Here is a 21,713-nt window from a genome sequence, read left to right as displayed (position 1 = left end):
TAATTATTATGATTATCATTATCATTTTTATGATAATCAAATTATCATCAACATTATCATTCTAAATTAATTTGATCATTACTCATATTATTAACATTATCATTATCATCATGATTATCTTTATCATAATTATCATGATCAACATTATTATCATTACATTATTTTTGTTGTCATTATTATTATTATTATTCTTTTGATTAACATCATTATGGTTATGATTATAACTATCATTATTATTACTATCATAAATATATTGACCATTATTATCATCATCCTACTCATTATTATCATTATCATCATTATTTTTATCATTATTATTATCATTGTTATTATAACTATCAACAAAATTATAATTACTATTTTAAATAAAATTGTTACAATTATTATAAACATCAATATTATTATCATCATCATTATTATTATCATCATTATCATTGTTCCATTATCAAAAACATCATTGTCATAATCATTCTTATTACTATTTTCAATACTATTTTAGTTTTAATTATCAATAACATAATTTCCTTTATATTAATCGTTATTATCTTTATCCTCACTAGCAACTTTATTGTAACATTTTTTCTAATTAAAACTCTTATCATTTTTATAATGATCATTATCATTAATTAAATTATTGTCATCATCATTATCATTACCATTATTACTATCATTACCATCAGCATTATAATAACCACTATCATTATGATAACTCTTCCATAAAAATCATCAATTATATTACTTGCTTCATAATTTTTTAATGCTATCATCATAACTATTAGTAACATTATCAAAACCTCTTAACTTATGATAACTTTGAATATTACTATTATTGTTGTCATTACTATAAACATTATTATCATCAACATCATCGTCAAAATCAGCATCATCATCATCATCATCATAATCATCATTATCATCATCATTGTTATCGTCATTTTCATCATCAATAATATCAATATTATCATTATTATTGTTATCATCATCATTGTCATTATTATTATTATCATCGATGAAATTATTTGCAACCTTATTGCTATCATAATAATTACAACAATCAAGGACATTATCATTATTCTTTTTTTTAATAATAATCATTCTAAGTATTATCAGCAACGTTCTCAACAGTACTAACATCATCATTATCTTCCTTATCATTGCCATTATTATCATCATCATAAGTATTATTATCATCATCATCATAACTGTCATTATCAATATAAACATTATAATTCTTATTATCATCAACATAATTAGAATCATCAACATAATTATCATCATTACTAACATTATTATAATCATCATCGTCATCGTCATCATCATAACATCATCGTTATTATCATTACCATTATAACGATTATTATCATCATCATCATCATCATCATCATCATCATCATTATTATTATTATTATTATTATTATTATTAATATTTTTTTATTATCATTATTATTATTATGATAATTAAATTATCATCAACATTATCATTTTTTATTATTATGATCAATATCACTATAATTATTTACATTATTATCATCGTTATTATCATTATCATCATTATTATTGTTATTATTATAATCATTATTTCCATTATTATTATGATTATCATACTGATTATCATTATTATCACTATCACTACTATTGTCATCATCATTATCATCATTATTATCACCATCATCATTGTCATCATACTTATAACTACTTTTCTCATTATAATTGGCATCATTATCATTATTGTCAATATTATCAGCATTATCGTCATCATTATTATCATTATTATTATTATGTCCGTTATCAGCATCATCAATATCATCATCGTTTTCATCTTTATTCGCATCACTGTGAGCATTATTATCGTCATAAATAAAAATATTATCATTATGATTATCATAACTATTATCATCATTATTATTACTATTATTACCATCATTATCATGATCATAATTATTACAGTTATCATCGAAATTATTATTATTATCATCATGTTCATTATTGTCGGTATCATCAATATCATCATAAGCGTTAATATCATAATTATTGTCATTATCATCATTATAAATATCATTATTATCATCTTTATAATTATAATTCTCATTATTATTGACATCAACAGAATCAATATCATCTTTATTATTATTATTATTATTATCATTGTCAACATTATTATCATTATTACCATTATTACTATCATCATAATCATTCGCATCATCAGTAACATTATTACAATCATTAACATTTTATTCAATCTTGTTGTTATCATTATCTTTATTATTTTGATCAGATTTTATTTCTCTAACGCTATTGCTTACAACCTTATTTTTACCATCATCATTATCGCCATTTGCAACATTGGTTTTTTGTCTAAATTATATTCATTAAAATTAATATCATTATTATAAATAACAATATTATTACTATTATTATAAATATTATCTTCACTATCATTTTTATAATAAGCATGATTATTTTTAATATTGATATCGTTATCATTATTACTATTTTTATTATCAGTATTATTATCGTTATAAAAATTATTATTATCTTTATAATCTTCATCTTAATAATATATAGTATCAATGCTATCGATTGCTACCTTATCCCTATCGTCATTATTATTATTGTCAACAACATCATTGGAATTCTTTTTTATTATAGCTCTGATTATTCGAACATTATTAACGTTAGTTTAAACACCAAGATTATCATAAACACAACCACCATTACTATAATAATTAGAATTGTCATACTCATCATCATCATCATCATCATTATTATCGTCATTACTACCATCATTAGTATTATCGTTATCGACAACGCTATTATAAGCTACCTAATCTCTAATATCATTATTGTTACTAACAGCAACGTTATTTTCTTTGAAAAATTGTTTTTATTATTTTATTTGTAATTACCAATATCATTAATATTGACATCAATATCACGACCATCTGATTATTATTATCATTATTATCATCATCATGAGCAATATCATCATCATCATTATCATCATCATCATCATCATCATCCCCATCATCATCATTATTATTTTAATCATAAGAATCATTATTATTATCGATATCATCATCATTATTATTATTATTATTTTCATCAATGCTATAATTTGCGACCTAATTTGTATCATTATTACTATGACGATAAACGACATTAATCGTTATTTTATTTCTTATCATAATAATAATTACGAATATAATCATCCACATTTTTACCTGCACAAATGTCATTAACCTTATCATTACCATTATATGTTTGATCATTATTATCATTGTCATCACCATCATCACTATCCTTGATATTATCAACATAATCATTCTTATTATCATTAACATTGTTATCGACAAAACCAACATTAGTATCATCGTCATTATGATTATCATTATCATCATCATTAACATCATTATTATCATCATAATCAGCATCATCATTATCATTATCATCATCATTATTATTATTATTATGTTTATAATTATGTCCATTAAAATTATTATTATGATCATCATTATCATCAATACAATTTCTTATTGTCATCATTATTATTATGATTATTTTTATTAATCGGATTAACATCATTATCATTAGCATGAATATCATTATTATTATACCATCATAACTATCTTGACCATCATTATCATTATCTTAATCCTTATTATCATTATCATCATTTTTTTTATTATTATTATCATCATCATTCTTATTCTCACCATCATCTTTAATTCCATTGTCATTAACATCATTATTATCATTATCATTATTATTATCGTCAATACTCATATTATTTTCAATATCGATTTTATAATTTGCTACAGAATTTTTGTTATTATTACTATCCCTATCAGCAACATTAATGTAACTTTTTCTCTAACTAAAACTCTTATTATTATAATCAATATCATCATCATCATTATAAAATTATTTTTAATATCATCATCATCATCATTATTATTATTACCATTGTTACCATCAGCATCATATTTACTACTATCATTATTATTACTCTCTCATGACAATCGTAAATCCTATTATTAGGTCTATAATTATGACTTCTATCATTAAAACCATCAGCAACATTATCAGGACCTTTTTTTTATGATAACTTTAAATATTTTTATATCGTTATCATTGTTATTATTAATAACATCATGATTATTTCTACTATTATTATGATAATTATTAGCATCATTATTATTATTATTATTATCATTAGAAACATTATCGTCATTATTATTATCATTATTATCATCATAACCGTCATCATCATCATAAATATCATCATTATTATCAGCATTATCATTATCATAATTCTTATTATTATCATCATCAACATTATTATCTTTATTGCAACCATTATCAGTATCATTCTCATTGTCGTTCTCAACATCATCATCATTATAATGATCATTTTAATCATCAACATTATCATTATAATCATTATAAACATTATCGTCATCTTTATCATTATAATTACTATCGGAGCCATCATTATTATCATTATAAATATCATCTTTATTATAACTATCATCATAATCATCATTTTTATTACCCTTATCCTCATCATTATCTACATGATTACCATAATTATTATCATTATAATCATCATCATTGTTATCATTATCATTATTATTATTATTTTTATTATCATCACCACCGTCATCTTTATCATCATCAATATGCACTCATTATTGCCATCATATATCATCATCATCTTTATTATAATCATCATGATTATGACCATTATTAACAGAGATATTATGTTATACTTAATCTCTATTATCAATACTGTTACTAACCTCAACATCATTTAAATTTTCTTGATTATTATATTAATATTTATCAAAATTATCGACATAAAAATTATTATTATTGCCATCTGATTATTATCATCACTATAATCGTCATCATCAGTACCACAGTCATTATTATTATTTTTATCATCCGCATCATTGTCAACATTATTGACATTATAACCATTCTTATCATCGTGATCATTACTATAATCATCATCAATATCATTAAAATCATCATTACCATCATCATTATCATCATCATCGTCATCATAATTATTATTGATGTTATTATTGCTTTTATTTGTGACCTAAGAACTATTATTATTATCTGACTATCGATAACATTATCGTTATATTCTCTTTTATAAAAAGGATCATAACCTATATTATCATTCACATTCTTAAGAGCAACAATATTATCATCCTCATAATTACCATCATCATTAAAATTATTGTCATTAATTCATCATCATTATCATCATTAACGTGATTGTCATCATCATATAATATCAACATTATAAGTATCATCATCCTAATCATTACCATCATCATTTACATTATAGGTATCGTCATTATTAACATGGGTATCATCATTATCAACAATATTAGCATTATTACTAACATTGTTATTGTCATTATCATCATCATTATCATCATTAACATTATCACCATTAATTTTTTTTTATTATTACTATTAGAATCATTATCAGCTTTATCAATATCATTAATAACATCATTTATTATTATTATCAATATCATTATTATAATTATCATCATCTCTATCATTTTCATGATTATTGTTATTATTGTTATCATCATCATTATCATTATAATCATAATTATTACCGTCTGTATCATCGATCTTAGCAGAAACATTATCATCGTAATTATCAACATCAGTATCATTATTTACATTATTATCATCTTTATCATAACTATTATTATAATCATTATTAACGTCATGATTATAATCACTATCATCATTATCATTACTATTATCACTTTCTTTATCATTATAAAGATCATCATTATTATAAACATTGTCATCATCTTTTAACATTCATCCATCATCAACATTATCATCATATACATCAACAATATTATTATCATCATCATCATGGTCCTTATCATCATCATTACCATCATTATCATTATCATCATCATTATTATCGTCATTTTTATCTTAATTATAATTATTATTATAATTATCATAATCGCCATTACTATTATTATCAACATTATTACTATCGTTATTGTCATCATTACTATTTTTATCACTTGTATTATTATTATTATCGTTATTTTCATTATTGTTATTATTATGATTATGATTATCATAATCATCATAATCATCATGATCATCATCACATTATCTTTATTATCATTATTATCATTATTATTATTCCGACCAATATCATTATAATTACTATAATTATTATCATTATTATATCTATCATTATCATCTTGACAATTATGATCCTTATCTTAATCATTATTATTATTTTTATTAATATTTTTATCATCATTATTATCATTGTCATTTTTATTATCAAAAGAATCATTATTATTATTTGAACCAATATTGGTACCGTTATTATAAACATCAATATTATTCCCACTATGCGAAGATCATGCCACCGTTAACGCTGGCCTCACGAGCATCCACGTCACAAGTTGAATACAAGGCTACCAGGGCCACTGCATAGACCGTGGTCCAGCGCTTGTCATACATACGGCCACGACAGACATGAAGCCGTGTCGCCGGTAGTGGTTATTTCGTCAGTAGCGGTGGCCACATTTCCTCCCTTACGGGTGTACCTATACCTTGTCATGACGAGAGCAAACGCAATACGGGCGGTTTGTCAAGGTTAGCATTTAACATCTCTTTCTCAATGCGTGATGTACGCAAGCGTCTACGCGCCCGCATGGACGGTCAGGTGCCTACGTGCGTGTGTGCGTGTGTGTGTGTACGTAAGGTGTGAGTCTCTCTCTTTCTCGCTCTCTCTTCCTCTCCCCATCATCTAACTGCACACATACGTGTTAATTTGTGGAAGTAAGGACAAAACCAGGCTCAGCCCGACGGCAATAGCAGCTTCGTACGACCGTCAAGCTCATGATTGCTCTTTCAGGTCCGACAAAAGCTGGGCTAACCTATTTGGTGCCCAATGCACTCTGGCAGACATCATCGCTCGTTTTGCGCTGGCCGTCACGCAAACTGAGACCTTGGCCTGGACCACCGGTCTCTTTGAAGTGAGGCTTGAGTTGCTGGATGGCTACTGGAGCGACTTTTAGTCCAATCATCTGAGGCTCATCGAGACGCCTCCTCCCGAGAAGCAGGAGTCACAAGCCCAAATGTACTCAACATTGGAGGCTGAGTACATAGAGTCACGCGCACACCTCTACAACGCAAGGAGCACCCTCGCACCACCTCCTGGCAACGGTGGCGCGGGCCCCGAGCGCGCTACATCGAATTATGGACCCCACCTGCTCCGAATTAGTATTTCCGCCTTCTCCGGGAAAAGAGAAGACTGAAAAAGCTTCCGGGATCTCTTTTGAGCGCTAGTGCATAACGATCAACAGCTTGACGATGTCAAGCGACTATTTTACTTGAAGTCTCTCGTGGAGGGAGAAGCCAAAACAGCCCTTGACGTGATCCAGATCGTTGGCGCCAACTACCCGACCGCTTGGGCCGCGATTGAGGCACGGTTTGAACACCGCCATCTCCTAGTACACGACCATCTAACAGCGCTACGCAACATCAGGCCTTTAAGGGACGAGTCGGCCAGAGGTCTGCGGAGCCTTCTTGATACGCTGGGTCGCCATCGGAACCAGTTGCAAGCTTTGGGCTGTCCTGTCCTCCAGTGGGATAACTGGTTGATCTCTTGTGCTATGACCGGCATGGACCCGACTACCCGGCATGCCTGAGAGGACGAGCTTGAGTGGCTAAAGGGCGCCAACACAAGGGCTGGGATTGAGACTGCGACTTTCGGCGCCATGACGAACTTTCTTCACCGACAGTGCCACGCTCTCAGCTCCATTGAGGCATCTCGCCCAGCGCGGCCAGCGAGCACGCCCAGCATCCGTCCACCAGCTTCATCATCTTCTGGGCGGCACTATCGCTCCCTCGCAACCGGTGCAGCTCTGCCTCCGTGCCCGTCCTGCAGCGAAACCCATTACCTGGGGCACTGCGCTCGATTCCAAGGCCTCAACGCGCACGCTCGGCAAGACCTGATCTACCAAGCCCGACTATGTTTTATATGTTTTAATTGCCTTCGAACGGGCCACCTGTTGAAGTTCTGCCCCTCCCGATCTGTTTGTCAGCACTGCCACAGCACCATAGCCTGCTTAACGACAGCAGCTGTCGACGGCCATCGGACCCATCTGACGGTCTGCCATCACCGAAACGGCCGAAGGCCGACCCCGCCGGTGCAACCCGTGCCAACGACCTGGGCCCGACGCCCTCTTCCTGACTCGCCGTGCTACCGACCGCTCTCGTCCAGCTGAGTGGTCCATCCAGGCGGCGCGCGACAGTCCGAGCCCTTCTCGATGCGTGCTCCAAGGTCACGATCGTCTCTGCGAACCTGGCGTGACGGCTCAACGCCACGCTGGAGCACACCAATACGAGCATTTCTGGAGTAGGAGGTGAGTCGGTCATCCGTTCGAAAACTCAGGCCCATCTGCACATCGACCCGGGCAGAGATGTGCCGCCGATCACCTTGGCGGCACTCTGCTTACCTCAGCTCGGGCTTGTACCGCCATCTGCTTCTCTGCACCCATCTGGGGCCGAGCAGTGGCTTGATTTTAAGCCTCTGGCCAACCGCTGCAGACCGCGCTCCCCAGTGTGCTCCTATGCTGGCGATGACACCGAATCGCCTTCTGCAGCGACGTCCACATGATATTTCGTCAGATCTGGATTGACAAGCGTGACGTCGACCTACAGCGTATCTTGTGGAGCCCTGATCCAAACCAACCGCCCACGCACTACCAGCTGTTAACAGTCGTCTACGGCGCTTCGTGCTCACTGTATCTCTCCTTGCGCACTGTGCAGCAGCTGTGCGAGGACGAAGGACACCGTTGGCCCGAGGCAGTTCCCGTGGTGATGAACGACCGCTACGTTGATGACATACTCTCTGGTGCCAACGACATCGCCACAGTCCGACATATTTATAACCAGCTAATCGAACTTCTGCAAGCCGGCGGGTTTCCTCTGCGCAAGTGGGGAGCCAATGTGCCCGAGCTGCTGGATGACCTCCCCGATGACCTGCGCCTGTGGCCCACTTGGTGTCAGCTTAGCACTGAAGGTTTCGTCAGTGAGCTCAGTGTAAGCTGGGACCCACCGTCAGATTCCTACTAACACCTCCCCTCATCCAGCACCAAACCACCAAGAGGACCATGCTCGAAGCGCTTGCGGGCCTGTTTGATCCATGCGGTTGGCTTGCGCCGATCGTGCTGAACGCCAAACTCCTGCTGCAAGACTTATGGCGAGCCAACCTGGACTGGGACGAGTCTGCTCCATCGTCCATGATTCAAAGGTGAACTGCCTTTGCCGCCGAGCTCCAAGCCATCTCCGGTCTATCCCTGCCTCGTTGGATCGGAACGGTAGCGTCAGCGGACATTCACCTGCACGTATTTTCCGATGCCAGCCACCGCGCGATGGCTGCTGTCCTGTATTCTAGACTGCAGGCCGTGGACGGTTCTGTCCGCTGCCACATCTTCCTCGCTCGCATGAAGCTGGCGCCCATCCGCACTCTTAAGCCAATAACCGAGCCCGTAGCCCGGATGAACATTCCTCGCTTGGAGCTCCACGCCGCCCTGCTGGCTGCTAAGCTTCTGCGCTCGATGGCCGAAGAACAAGCAGTTTCGATTGAGTGCTGTCACGCCTGGTGCAACTCGCAAATTGTGCTGCACTGGGTTCGCTCCGATCAGCCAACCAACAACGCCCTCGTGAACAACTACGTGGCCCAGATACAGGACACGCTACCCTTGAGCGCCTGGCGGTACGTACCGTCGCAGTCCAATCCAGCCGACGTGGCCACTCGAAGCGCGGACATGTCCGGTCTCAGACAACAACTCCTGTGGTGGGACGGTCTGCCGTGGCTCGCCGACAACGACCGAGCCTGGCCCCAGGAAGCACTTCAAGAGGTGACACCCTTGCCGTTAGCCTGCTACGCCACCCATCTGGCTGAGCCTAGCATACTTGAACGATATTCCAAGCTTCACACTCTACTTGTCGTTCTCGTGCGCACTCGTCGGTGGGTCCGGCGCCAGTTGCATCGCCCACCTGTCCTGCCGGTGCTCTCACCACTGACCCCTGCTGAGCTTCAAGATGCCTTCCTGGCCTGCGTCCATTTAAGCCAATCGGAAACGTTCGGCAAAGAGCGCGCGCGTTTGCAAAACGGCGAGCGACTGCCAAAAGGGAACCTCTTGACTCCTCTTGCGGCTTTCCTCGACACTAACGGCGTTCTGCGCGTCAGCGGGTGGCTGGGTTTCTCCGGGCTACCTTACAAAGAGCGGCATCCACCAATCCTAAGTGGAGCCTCATCGCTCACCTCGCTGGTCCTTTCTTAGGCCCATACTCGAGCTCTTCGCAGCAGATACAGGGTCACTAACGCCTACGCGGCCAAGCGTGCATAGATTCTCGGTAGCCCATGCAGAATCAAGGCTCAATTGCGGCGGTGCATCGTATGCTCCCGACTCCACGCTCGCTCCACGATCCAGATGATGGCCCCCTTACCAGCTTCACGAGTCACACCTTCCTGCGCTTTTGGCCGCACGAATGTCGACTACGCCGGGCCTTTTTCAGTACTTGCGTCAAAAGGACGAGGCATACGCACTACGAAGAGTTACATCGCCGTCTTCGTGTGCATGACGACAAAGGCCCTACACCTCGAGCTTGTCGGTGATCTCTCCACAGCCGCCTTCCTGGGCGCTCTCACTCGGTTCACCGGTCGTCGCAGTCGACCCTCTAAACTCTGGAGCAACAATGCCACTTGCTTTCGCCGCGCTGATCTGGAGCTGCGCGAGGCGTTACAAATTGCGGAGATCGACTGGGACCTCGTTGCCAGCTCTCTCGCTCCGCAAGGTATTTCTTGGCACTTCATCCCCCCTGGAGCTCCACATTTCGGCGGACTCTAGGAAGCCACCGTCAAGTCAGTCAAAGGCCACCTCTGACGCGTAATGGGCTCCCGTCACCTGACCTACGAGAAATTCTCCACCGAACTAGTTGGGATTAAGATGGTGCTCAACGAAAGGCCCTTGACACCGCCTCTCTGGCGATCCTTCCAACCTCGAGGTACTTACACCAGGCCACTTCCTTGTTGGAGCCCGACTCGATTCCATCATCCAGCCCAGGCCCCCCACTAAGAACTTGGACGTTCTCTCGCATTGGGACTTCGTGAGAGCCATTCGAGCTCAGTTCTGGTCACGCTGGAGCCGACAGTACCTTAACACACTCCAGCAGAGGCCAAAGTAGACCGTTGCTCGCCGAAGTTTTGCCATCGGCAACTTCGTCATCCTACTGGACGCCACCCTCCTCCAATCAAGCGGTCGTTGGCCGCTAGGTCGCATCATTCGCGCCCAGCCTGGTCCTGATGGATTGGTGCGCGCAGTCACCGTACAGACAGCAACTGGTGAGTAAGTACGACTGACTGTCAAACTGGCCTTACTCCCCGTAGCAAACCCCAGTCCACCAACGCCAATCCCTAATATTCAAGAAGGCCAACCCGCCTTGGTGAGCGGTGACTAGTATGTCGCTACAGGAGCAATGTGGGCGGATTGGTCAGCTCGTTTTCTGCGATCAACGTCCGACAAGGGGACTGCACGTTCGCCCTCCTTCGTTCTGCGCGAGTAGTGCTCCTGCGGAGCGGCCGAGCCGCGCGCGGGCTGAGGGAATGACAATCAAGGACCCAAGGAAAGAAAAGCTAAGAGAGATTACATTTACAAAAGTGATATAATTGTCTGTACTAGGCACTGAATCATATTCAATAAAGATTTTTAAAACTGAACAATCATCATCATCATTACCATCATTATCATTATTATACTCATCATTATCATCATCATCATCATCATCATCATTATCATAATTATTAATATTATTGTTATTATTATTATTATTAATATCATAATAAATAAATTTTCATAAACATATACATATTTCAATTTTACAATCATCATTACTATAATTATTAACACCACTATTATCGTTATAATCATCATCATCATTTCTATTGTTATTATTATTATCATAATTTTTATTAATATTACTATAATTATAATCATTATAATCATAATCATCATCATCATTTTTATCATCAACGTTATCATCATCATCATCTTCAGTATTACCAACATCATTATCATCATCATCACTATTATCTTAATCATCATTATCATCATAACAATATCTCAATCGTCATAATTATAACTATTATTTTAAAAATTATTATTACTCTTTTTATCATTATCATTATTATTATCACTATCATAATTATCTTGACCATCATCATCATCATCTGAATCATTATTATCATTATCATCATTTTTTTTATCATCATTGTTATCAATGTTATTATTATCGACGAAATTACCACTTTTGTTCTAACATATATTGCTACCATTATCATTAACATCGATATCATTATTATTATCATTATCATTATTATTATCACCATTGTTTCCGTTATCATTAACCCTATTATTATCATCATCATTATTACCATCGTCAATAGTCATATTATATCCATCAAAATTTTCATAATTTGCTTCAGAGTTTTTGTTACTATCATTATCACCGTCAGCAACATTATCGTAACTTTTTCCCTTGTTTAAACTCTCATCATTATCATTTGTATTGTTATCATCACTATAATTATTTTTCTCATCATTAGAATTAGTATTCTAACCATTATTACCATCATTATCATAGTAACCACTATTATTATTATTACTTTTTTATGACAATCATTAACTTTATTATTTGCTCCATAAATCTGACAACTATCATCAAAATTATCAGTAACATTATTAATACTTTTTTTCTTATAATAACTTAAAATATTATTATTATTATTAATATTATTTCCATTATTCTCATCATTCACGTTATTATTATTACTACCATCATCATTAAAATCAGCATTATCATCATTATTATCATCATCTTTATCATCATCATCATTAACATTATCATTGTCATTACTATCTTTATTATCATCATTTCCGTCATTATCATCATTATCAATATTATCTTCCTCATCAGCATCATTATTAATGTCATTAATAATATCATCATGATCATCATCACTATCTTTATTATTACTTAAATAATTATCATCATCATTGTCGTCAATGTCAGCATTATCATCATTATTATCATTATTATTATAATTATTAATATTATTATTATGACTATTATTATAATTATCGTCATCATCATCATAAAAACATGATGATAATAATAATAATAGAAATAATGATGATAAAGATTATATTAATGATTATTATTCCAATAATCACCATCATGAACACGATTATTGTTATCATATTTATTATTATCATTATTGTTATCATCAACAACAATGTTATAATCATCATCATGAACGACAATATCATTATTCTTATTAGTATCATAACCATTAGTATCATCATCATCATCATCATTATTATCATTATTTTTATAAATTATGTTGTTATCATTTTTATCTTCATCATCATTATAATTATCATTATTATTCTTATTGATAAGAAACTATCATCAACATCATCAGCACCATAATCAGCATCATTATCAATATTATTGTTATCATTATCATAAGTATTATTATTATCATTATGATTATTATCATTATTATTATTATTATCATCCCCGTTATTATTATGATCGTTGACATTATGGTTTTCATCGTTATTATTATTATAATTAAGTTTATCATCGTCTGTCTTATCGATATTATCATAAACATTATTATGATAATTATCGTCATCATCATCATTTTTGATCATATTATTATTATTTTTATAATTATTATTGTTATCATTAGCATAATCATATGATTATTATTATCATTATCATTTTTAAGATCAAAATCATCCTTTTTATCATCATTATTATCGTCATTATCATCAATATTATCATCATAATCACTATCGTAATCATTACCATAATAATGATCATCATCATTAACGTCACAATCATCATAATTATGATCACTATTAACAACGCTATTATAAGCTTCTTAATTTTTAGTATTACTATTGTGACGATCCTTAACATCATACTAATTTTATTTGTTATTATATATAGAATTATCAAAATCATCAACATTGTTACTAATATCATTGCTATCTAATAATTATTATCGCTATAATCATTATCATCAGCATGATCATTATCATCATTATTATTATTATCAGCATCATTATTAACATTATTGACATTATAACCATAAGTATCATCATGATTATCACCATGATCATCATCATTATCATTATTACCATTATTACCATTAACATTATCATTATTATCATCATCACCATCATTAATATCAATATAGTCATTATTATCATCAACATCACCATCATCATTAACATTAATTTTATCATTGCGTTTATTCATAACTCAAACACTTTTATAAGGATCATAACCATTATTGACATTATCGTTATTTACTTATTCAAAATAATGACTATTACCAATATTATTATTTCCATTTTTACAGCACTTACATTAGTATCCTTATGATCACTATCATCATTGTTATTATTATTGTTACTATTAATTCTACCGTAATCACTATCATCATTATCATGAACATAATTATCTATATCATCATCAACATTTTTATTATTATCACAAACATTACTCTTAATATGATCAGCATCAACATTATTATCATCATGACATGATTATCAGTATAATTATAATTGATATAATTGTTATCATCATTATTATTATTATCAGTATTATTACTATCATTGACATCATTATTATCATAATCATCATTATCATTATCATTATCACCACCATCAATGTTGTTATCATCATCATTATTAACAATATTATTATCATAATCATTATCGGAACCATTTATATCATTATTATTATCATCATTATCATTATAAACATTATCGTCATCACCATCATCATTATTATCATAATTATTATTATTATCAACAATATTATCATTCTAACTAACATAATTCTGTCATTTTTATTATTGTTATCATCATTATCATCATTACTATTATTATTACTATTATCATTATTATCAGCATCGTTATCAGCATTGTTATTATCATTAATATCAATATTATATTTATTATTATCACTATCATCATTATTATCATCATTATCATCATCACTAGCATTGTCATGATTATTATTATTATTGTTATTATTGATATTATCATAAATATAATGTTAATCATGGTTTGTATCATCGAATATTATCGAAACCATTATCATGATAATTATTGTCACTATCACCATTTTTAATATTTTTACTATCTTCTTTATCATCATTGTTATCATCATTATCATCATCATTATAATTATTATCAAAATCATCATCATCATCACCATCATCATCAACATCATGATCATCATCTTCACCATTATCATGATTATCATTATTATTGTTACATTATCCTACATGTGAGTTATATTATTATTATTTCGATAATCTTTTTTATCATTTTTATTATTAGCATAATTATTAATACTATCATTGTTATTTTGACCATTATTATCACCATCCTAACCATTGATATTATTATCATCATTATTTTCATCACAATTATTATGATCGACAAAATCACTATTTTATTTTAACTAATATTGCTACTATTTTAATAATCATTGATATTGTTATTATCATCATTATTTTTATTATTATTATCATTGTTCCCATTATAATTAACATCATAATAATCATCATTATTATTATCGTTAATACTCATAGTATTACCATCATTAATTTTATAGTTTGCTTCGTATTTTTTGTTAATAACATTCTTAGCATCTGCAACATTATCGTAATTTATTTTCTAATTTAAACTCTATTCATTATTATTAAGATTGCTATCATTATTATAATTATTTAAATTATCATTATAATTATTGTTATTACCATCAGTACCATCAGCATCATAATTACCACCATCATTATCATTACTTTTTTGTAACAATCAGTAAATCTATGATTTGCTGCAAATTCTGACAGTTATAATCATAACTATCAGCAATATTATTAAAAACTTCCTTCTTATAATAAATTTAAACATTATTATTATTGTTATTCTTATTTTTATTATTGACATCATCAACGTTATCATTTATTAATCCATCATTACTATAGACAGCATCATTATCATTCTCATTATCATTATCATCATCGACATTATTATCATCATTATCATCATTATGATCATTATTACCGTCATTGTCATCATCAATATCATTATCATCATTTTCAAGATCAACATCATAATTATTATCATCGTTATAATCAGCATCATCATTATCATCATTATCATCATTACTATCATCATTATCGTTATCATTATTATTATCATCGTCATCATTAACGTTATCGTCATCACCACTATCTTCATAATCATCATTACCGTCATCACTATCATGAATATCATCTTTATCATCAGCATCATGATCAATATCATTATTTTTATTATTATCGTCATTATTTTTATCATTACCATAATAATTATCGACATCATTATTATCATCATTAGCATTATCCTAATCATTATTATTTCTATCGTCATCGACATCATCATCAGTATATCATTATAAATAAAATTATTATCACAATTATTCTTATTATTTCATCCTCATTAGTAACATCATTATTATTCTCTTAATCAGCATCTTCAACATTATCATCACCCTTATCATCATAATCATGAACAATATTATCATTATCATCATCATTAACATTTTTGTCATCATTATTATAATTATAATCATCATAATCATCAACATTATTAACATCATCATTATTGTCATTATTATCATTATAATCATGACTACAATTCTCATTATTATTATCATCCAGTCTATGATCATTCTCGTTATTATTAGTGACATCATTAAGGTTTCTCTAATTATAATGTTTATAATTATAAATTCAACCATTATCTTTTAAATATAATAACAATCATTACTATCAATATTATTATTATTATCAACATAACCAGCATTATTAACATGGCTATTATTATTATTATCATTGTCAACGTTATGATTATCATTACCATTATTAACATGCTTATAATTTTTATCGTTATCATGAACATCATGACCATCATTGATATTTTTATGGATATAATTAATATCGTTATGATAATTATTATTATGATTATTATTTTTGACTTTAACGCTTTTGTTAACAACCTTATTTTTATTATCATTATCATTACCATTTGTATTATCGCTGGTCTTTTCTTCTAAAATTTATTTATTCTAAGGGATATCATCCTTGTAAATATTCATATTAATACCTCTATGATAATAATTATTATTAATATCATGATTATTATTATTATTATTATTATTATTTTTATTAAAATTATCAACATTATAATCATCATTATCATTAGTATCCTCATTATCTTCATCATCATCATGATCATTACCATCATCATCATCATCATTTTTATTATCATTATCAACATCATTATTCTCATTATTATAATTATTATCATAATCATCATCATCTTTATCAATTTCATCATGGTTATTTTCATAATTATTATCAAAGATTATTATATTTAATATAATTATTATTATTGTCACTAACATTATTTTTATTTTAATCAATATCATTAGCACAATTATGGTCATCATCTTAAACAATATCATTATTATTACCATGAATATTATTACTGTCATTAACATTATAATTATTTTTATATTACCAATAAGATGATTATTGTTATCAATATCATAGTTATTAATATTATCATTTACATTATGATTTCTTTATTATTACCATGATAATATCATTCTTATTAATATCATCATTATTATCAGCATAATTATCGTTCTCATTACTATCGTTATCATTATCATCATTTCTATTATTGATATTATTATCATTATTATTATTTTTATTGTTATTATCATCTTTATCATAAGAATTATTATTATAAATGCCATCAGTTGCTGCCTTATGTCTTTTATTATTATTATTACTGTCAGCAACATTATTGTTATTTTTATTTATTATAATTATTTCTATTATTACATTATCTATGTCAGTTTTATCACTATTATAATCATTATCACAATGTCGATTATTATTATAATAATTAAATCATAATTGAAATGTTAAAAATGACGATAATGATGATGATAAAAATAATTATGACAATTATGATCATAGTAACGATAATGATAACAATAATAACATTAATAATAACGTTAATGATAATCCTAACAGTAATAATAGTGAAATTTATGATGGTTATAATGTTGATAGTTACGAAAATGATGATTATGGTGATAACGATCATAATAATGAGGATGACGATGATGATAGTAAAAATAATGAGGAGCATCATAATGACGATTATAATAATAATAATGGTGAATATAATCATGATATAGAGGATAACAATGACGGCAATAAATGTAGTTAAGATAATAATAATAATCATCATGATAATGACAATAATAATAAAAGAATCAATATCAATAATGATAATAATACAAATAAATATAATGATACTCGTGATAATAATAATAATAATTATAATAATAGTGATAATAATAATAGTTAGAATGATAATGGATATAATGATGACGATTTTGATGATTATAATAATAATGATAGTGATGATAATGATAGCAATTTCGATACGAATAACAATGATTATAATTATGATAATGATGATAACGAAAATGATAATGAAAATGATAAGAAAAGGGATGCCAATGATGACAACAGTTTTGATAATAATTTTACTACTGATGATGATAACGATGATAATGATGAAGACGGTGATGATGACGAATATAGTTATTATAATGATGATAATAATGACAATGTTAATGATTATAAGTTAGATGATGATGATAGTAATAATGATAATAATAATAAATATGATAATAGTCATGATATTAACAATTTTAACGATAATAAAAATAATTGTAATCATGGTGATAACAATGAAGACAATAATGATTATGATGATAATAGCAATGACGATAAGAATAATAGTAACGATAAAACTAAAGATAATGCAAGAGATGATAATGATGATGATAAAATTAATGTTATGAGTGTTAAAAATGATAATTATGATAATAATATTGTTGATAGTTACGATACTAATAGTAATGGTATTAACCATTATATTGATGACGATGATGATGATAATAATGATAATGATAATAATAATAATGATAATAACAACAGTTATAATAAAGATAAGTATCATTATTATCTTAATCGTCAGTAGCATGACTATTTTTCTCATCAACATTTTTATCATTATTATTATTATTATAATCATTATAATCATTATCATCCCAATCATCACCGTCATTTGTATAGTCGTCATCATCATCACTTTTAATTAACATCATTATCATCAATATTATCATAATTATTATGATGATAATTATTATTATTATTATGAGCATCATTGACATCATCATCATTTTAATGATTATGAATATTAGCATTATTATCATTATCATTATCATTATCCTTATCGTTATCACCAATCATTATAGACATTATCTATTCTACCATCAATATTATTATATTTATTATCATCATAATTATTATTTATATGATTATCATTATTATTATTAATATTATTATTAATATAATAAATACTATTATAATTTGTCAGGATTATTACTATCCTTATCATCGTTTGTCTAATTATCATCATAAGTAAAATTATCATTATCTGTATAACTTTTATTATAATTAAAATTATTATTATTATCATTATTATTATTTTTATCATTATCATTATTATCTTCGTTATAAGGGATCTTATTCTTAATGCCATCAGCTTCTGCCTTATTCAATATTCATTATTATTACCGTCAGCAATATTATTGTTATTTTTATGAATAATAATTATAATTATTATAACATTTTGAACGTTGTTTGTATCATTATTACTATGACAAAAAATGACATTGATTGTTATTTTATTACTTATTATAATGATCATTACAAATATATACATCCATATTCTCATCAGCGCCAATGTTATCAACCTCATCATTACCATCATCAGCAAAATCATTCTTATTATAATAATCTTTATCGTTACTATTCCCATCATTATCAACATCATTATTCTTATTATTATTAACATTATTATCATCATTGCCAACATCATTATTTATATCGTCATTATCATCATCATCATCATTATCACCATCTTTATTATTTTTATAATAATCATCATCATTATCATAATCATTATTATTGTTATCATTTTTATGATCATAACTATTTTTATTATAATTAAATTATTATGAACACCATCGTATTAAATTATTATGATCATTGTTACTGTTATTATCAATATCATTATCATAATTTTTATCATCATCTTTATAATTATTATTATTATTATTCTTATTGTTATTATTATCCTCATTATTACTATTATTATTATAATGACAACTATGATTAACATAATCATTATCATCATTAATATTATCATTATAATCATTATCATCATTACCATCTTTATTGTCATTATCATAATCATCATTATTATTATAACATTATCTTTACAATTATTATTATGATTATTATTCTAATGAATATCATTATTATTATTATTATTATTATTATTATTATTTTTGTTATTACTATTATATTTATCTTAAAAATCATCCTCATCATCTTAATCATGATTATTATTGTCATCATCATTTTTGTCATCAGAATTATCATTTTTATTATCACTATTAACAAAATCACTATTAATATTTTGAATAGTATTGTTACCATTATTATAAACATCAATATCATTATCATCATCATTGTCATTATCATTATCATCATCGTCTTCATTATCATCAACATCATTATCATTAGTATCATTATGATTATAGTCAAATACGATTTTTATTTTCATTATTAATATAATGATTTCCTTCATAATTTTTGTTATTATAATTATCACCATCAGCAACATTATCGTTACTTTTTTTCTAATTTGAACTCTTATCATTATTATCATAATTATAATCATTATTATGATTATTTTTATTAACATCATTATTATCATCAGCATCATAAAAACCACTTTCATTATTGTAACTCTTTCATGACAATTATGAATTTGATTATTTGCTGCATAATTTCGACAACTATCATTAAACCATCAGCCACATTATTAAAACTTTTTTCTTATGATATTTTTAAATATTATTGTTATTGTTATCATTATTATCATAAATATTATCATTAACATGATAATCATTCTTATTATCATCATTATAATCAGCATCATCAACATCATCACGATCATTATTATTATCTTCATCATCATTATCATCATCATCATCATAATCATCATCATCATCATTGTCATCATCATAATTATGATTATCATTATCATTAATATTCATATCATTATTATTATTATCATCATCATCAAAATTATTATTACTATTATCATCAATGCTCTCATTTGCATTCTTATTGCTTTTATTATTAAAATGACGATTGACGACATTATTGATATTTTATAGTTCATTATAATGATCATTACGAATAAGATCATTCACATTCTTACCAGCCCCAATATCTTCATTTTTATCATTATTATTATCTTTATTATTTCAATCATTATCACTACCATCATTTTTATTTTAGTTATCATCATAAACATTATTATCACTATTATTATTTATAT

The 21,713-nt window shown here is 30.0% G+C and overlaps 2 protein-coding genes across 2 annotated transcripts; both read left to right on the top strand.

Moving 5' to 3' along the window:
* The first annotated feature begins 8,688 nt into the window (after positions 1 to 8,688).
* On the top strand, positions 8,689 to 9,332 carry LOC149374685 (uncharacterized). Its single transcript, XM_089592329.1, has 2 exons — positions 8,689 to 9,117; positions 9,168 to 9,332. The coding sequence occupies exons 1-2, from the start codon at positions 8,689 to 8,691 to the stop codon at positions 9,330 to 9,332; spliced, it is 594 nt and encodes a 197-aa protein (XP_089448455.1).
* Positions 9,333 to 9,449: 117 nt separating this feature from the next.
* On the top strand, positions 9,450 to 10,364 carry LOC106638549 (uncharacterized). Its single transcript, XM_014351798.2, has one exon. It carries the CDS (start codon positions 9,450 to 9,452, stop codon positions 10,362 to 10,364), a length of 915 nt encoding a protein of 304 aa, XP_014207284.2.
* The last annotated feature ends 11,349 nt before the right edge of the window (positions 10,365 to 21,713 follow it).

Source organism: Copidosoma floridanum, unplaced genomic scaffold (assembly GCF_036245765.1).
Source record: "Copidosoma floridanum isolate Cflo_tuat_1 unplaced genomic scaffold, Cflo_Japanese_pri ptg000016l, whole genome shotgun sequence".
NCBI classification, from domain to species: domain Eukaryota; kingdom Metazoa; phylum Arthropoda; class Insecta; order Hymenoptera; family Encyrtidae; genus Copidosoma; species Copidosoma floridanum.
The sequence above is the reverse complement of the archived record's forward strand: the minus strand, read 5'-3'. Positions and strand labels throughout refer to the sequence as shown.

Coding starts and splice junctions, on each gene's coding strand:
- LOC149374685 (XM_089592329.1), top strand. CDS start 8,689: ATGATATTTCGTCAGATCTGGATTGACAAGCGTGACGTCGACCTACAG. Junction 9,118..9,167: donor GTTTCGTCAGTGAGCTCAGT/GTAAGCTGGGAC, acceptor CCCCTCATCCAG/CACCAAACCACCAAGAGGAC.
- LOC106638549 (XM_014351798.2), top strand. CDS start 9,450: ATGGCTGCTGTCCTGTATTCTAGACTGCAGGCCGTGGACGGTTCTGTC.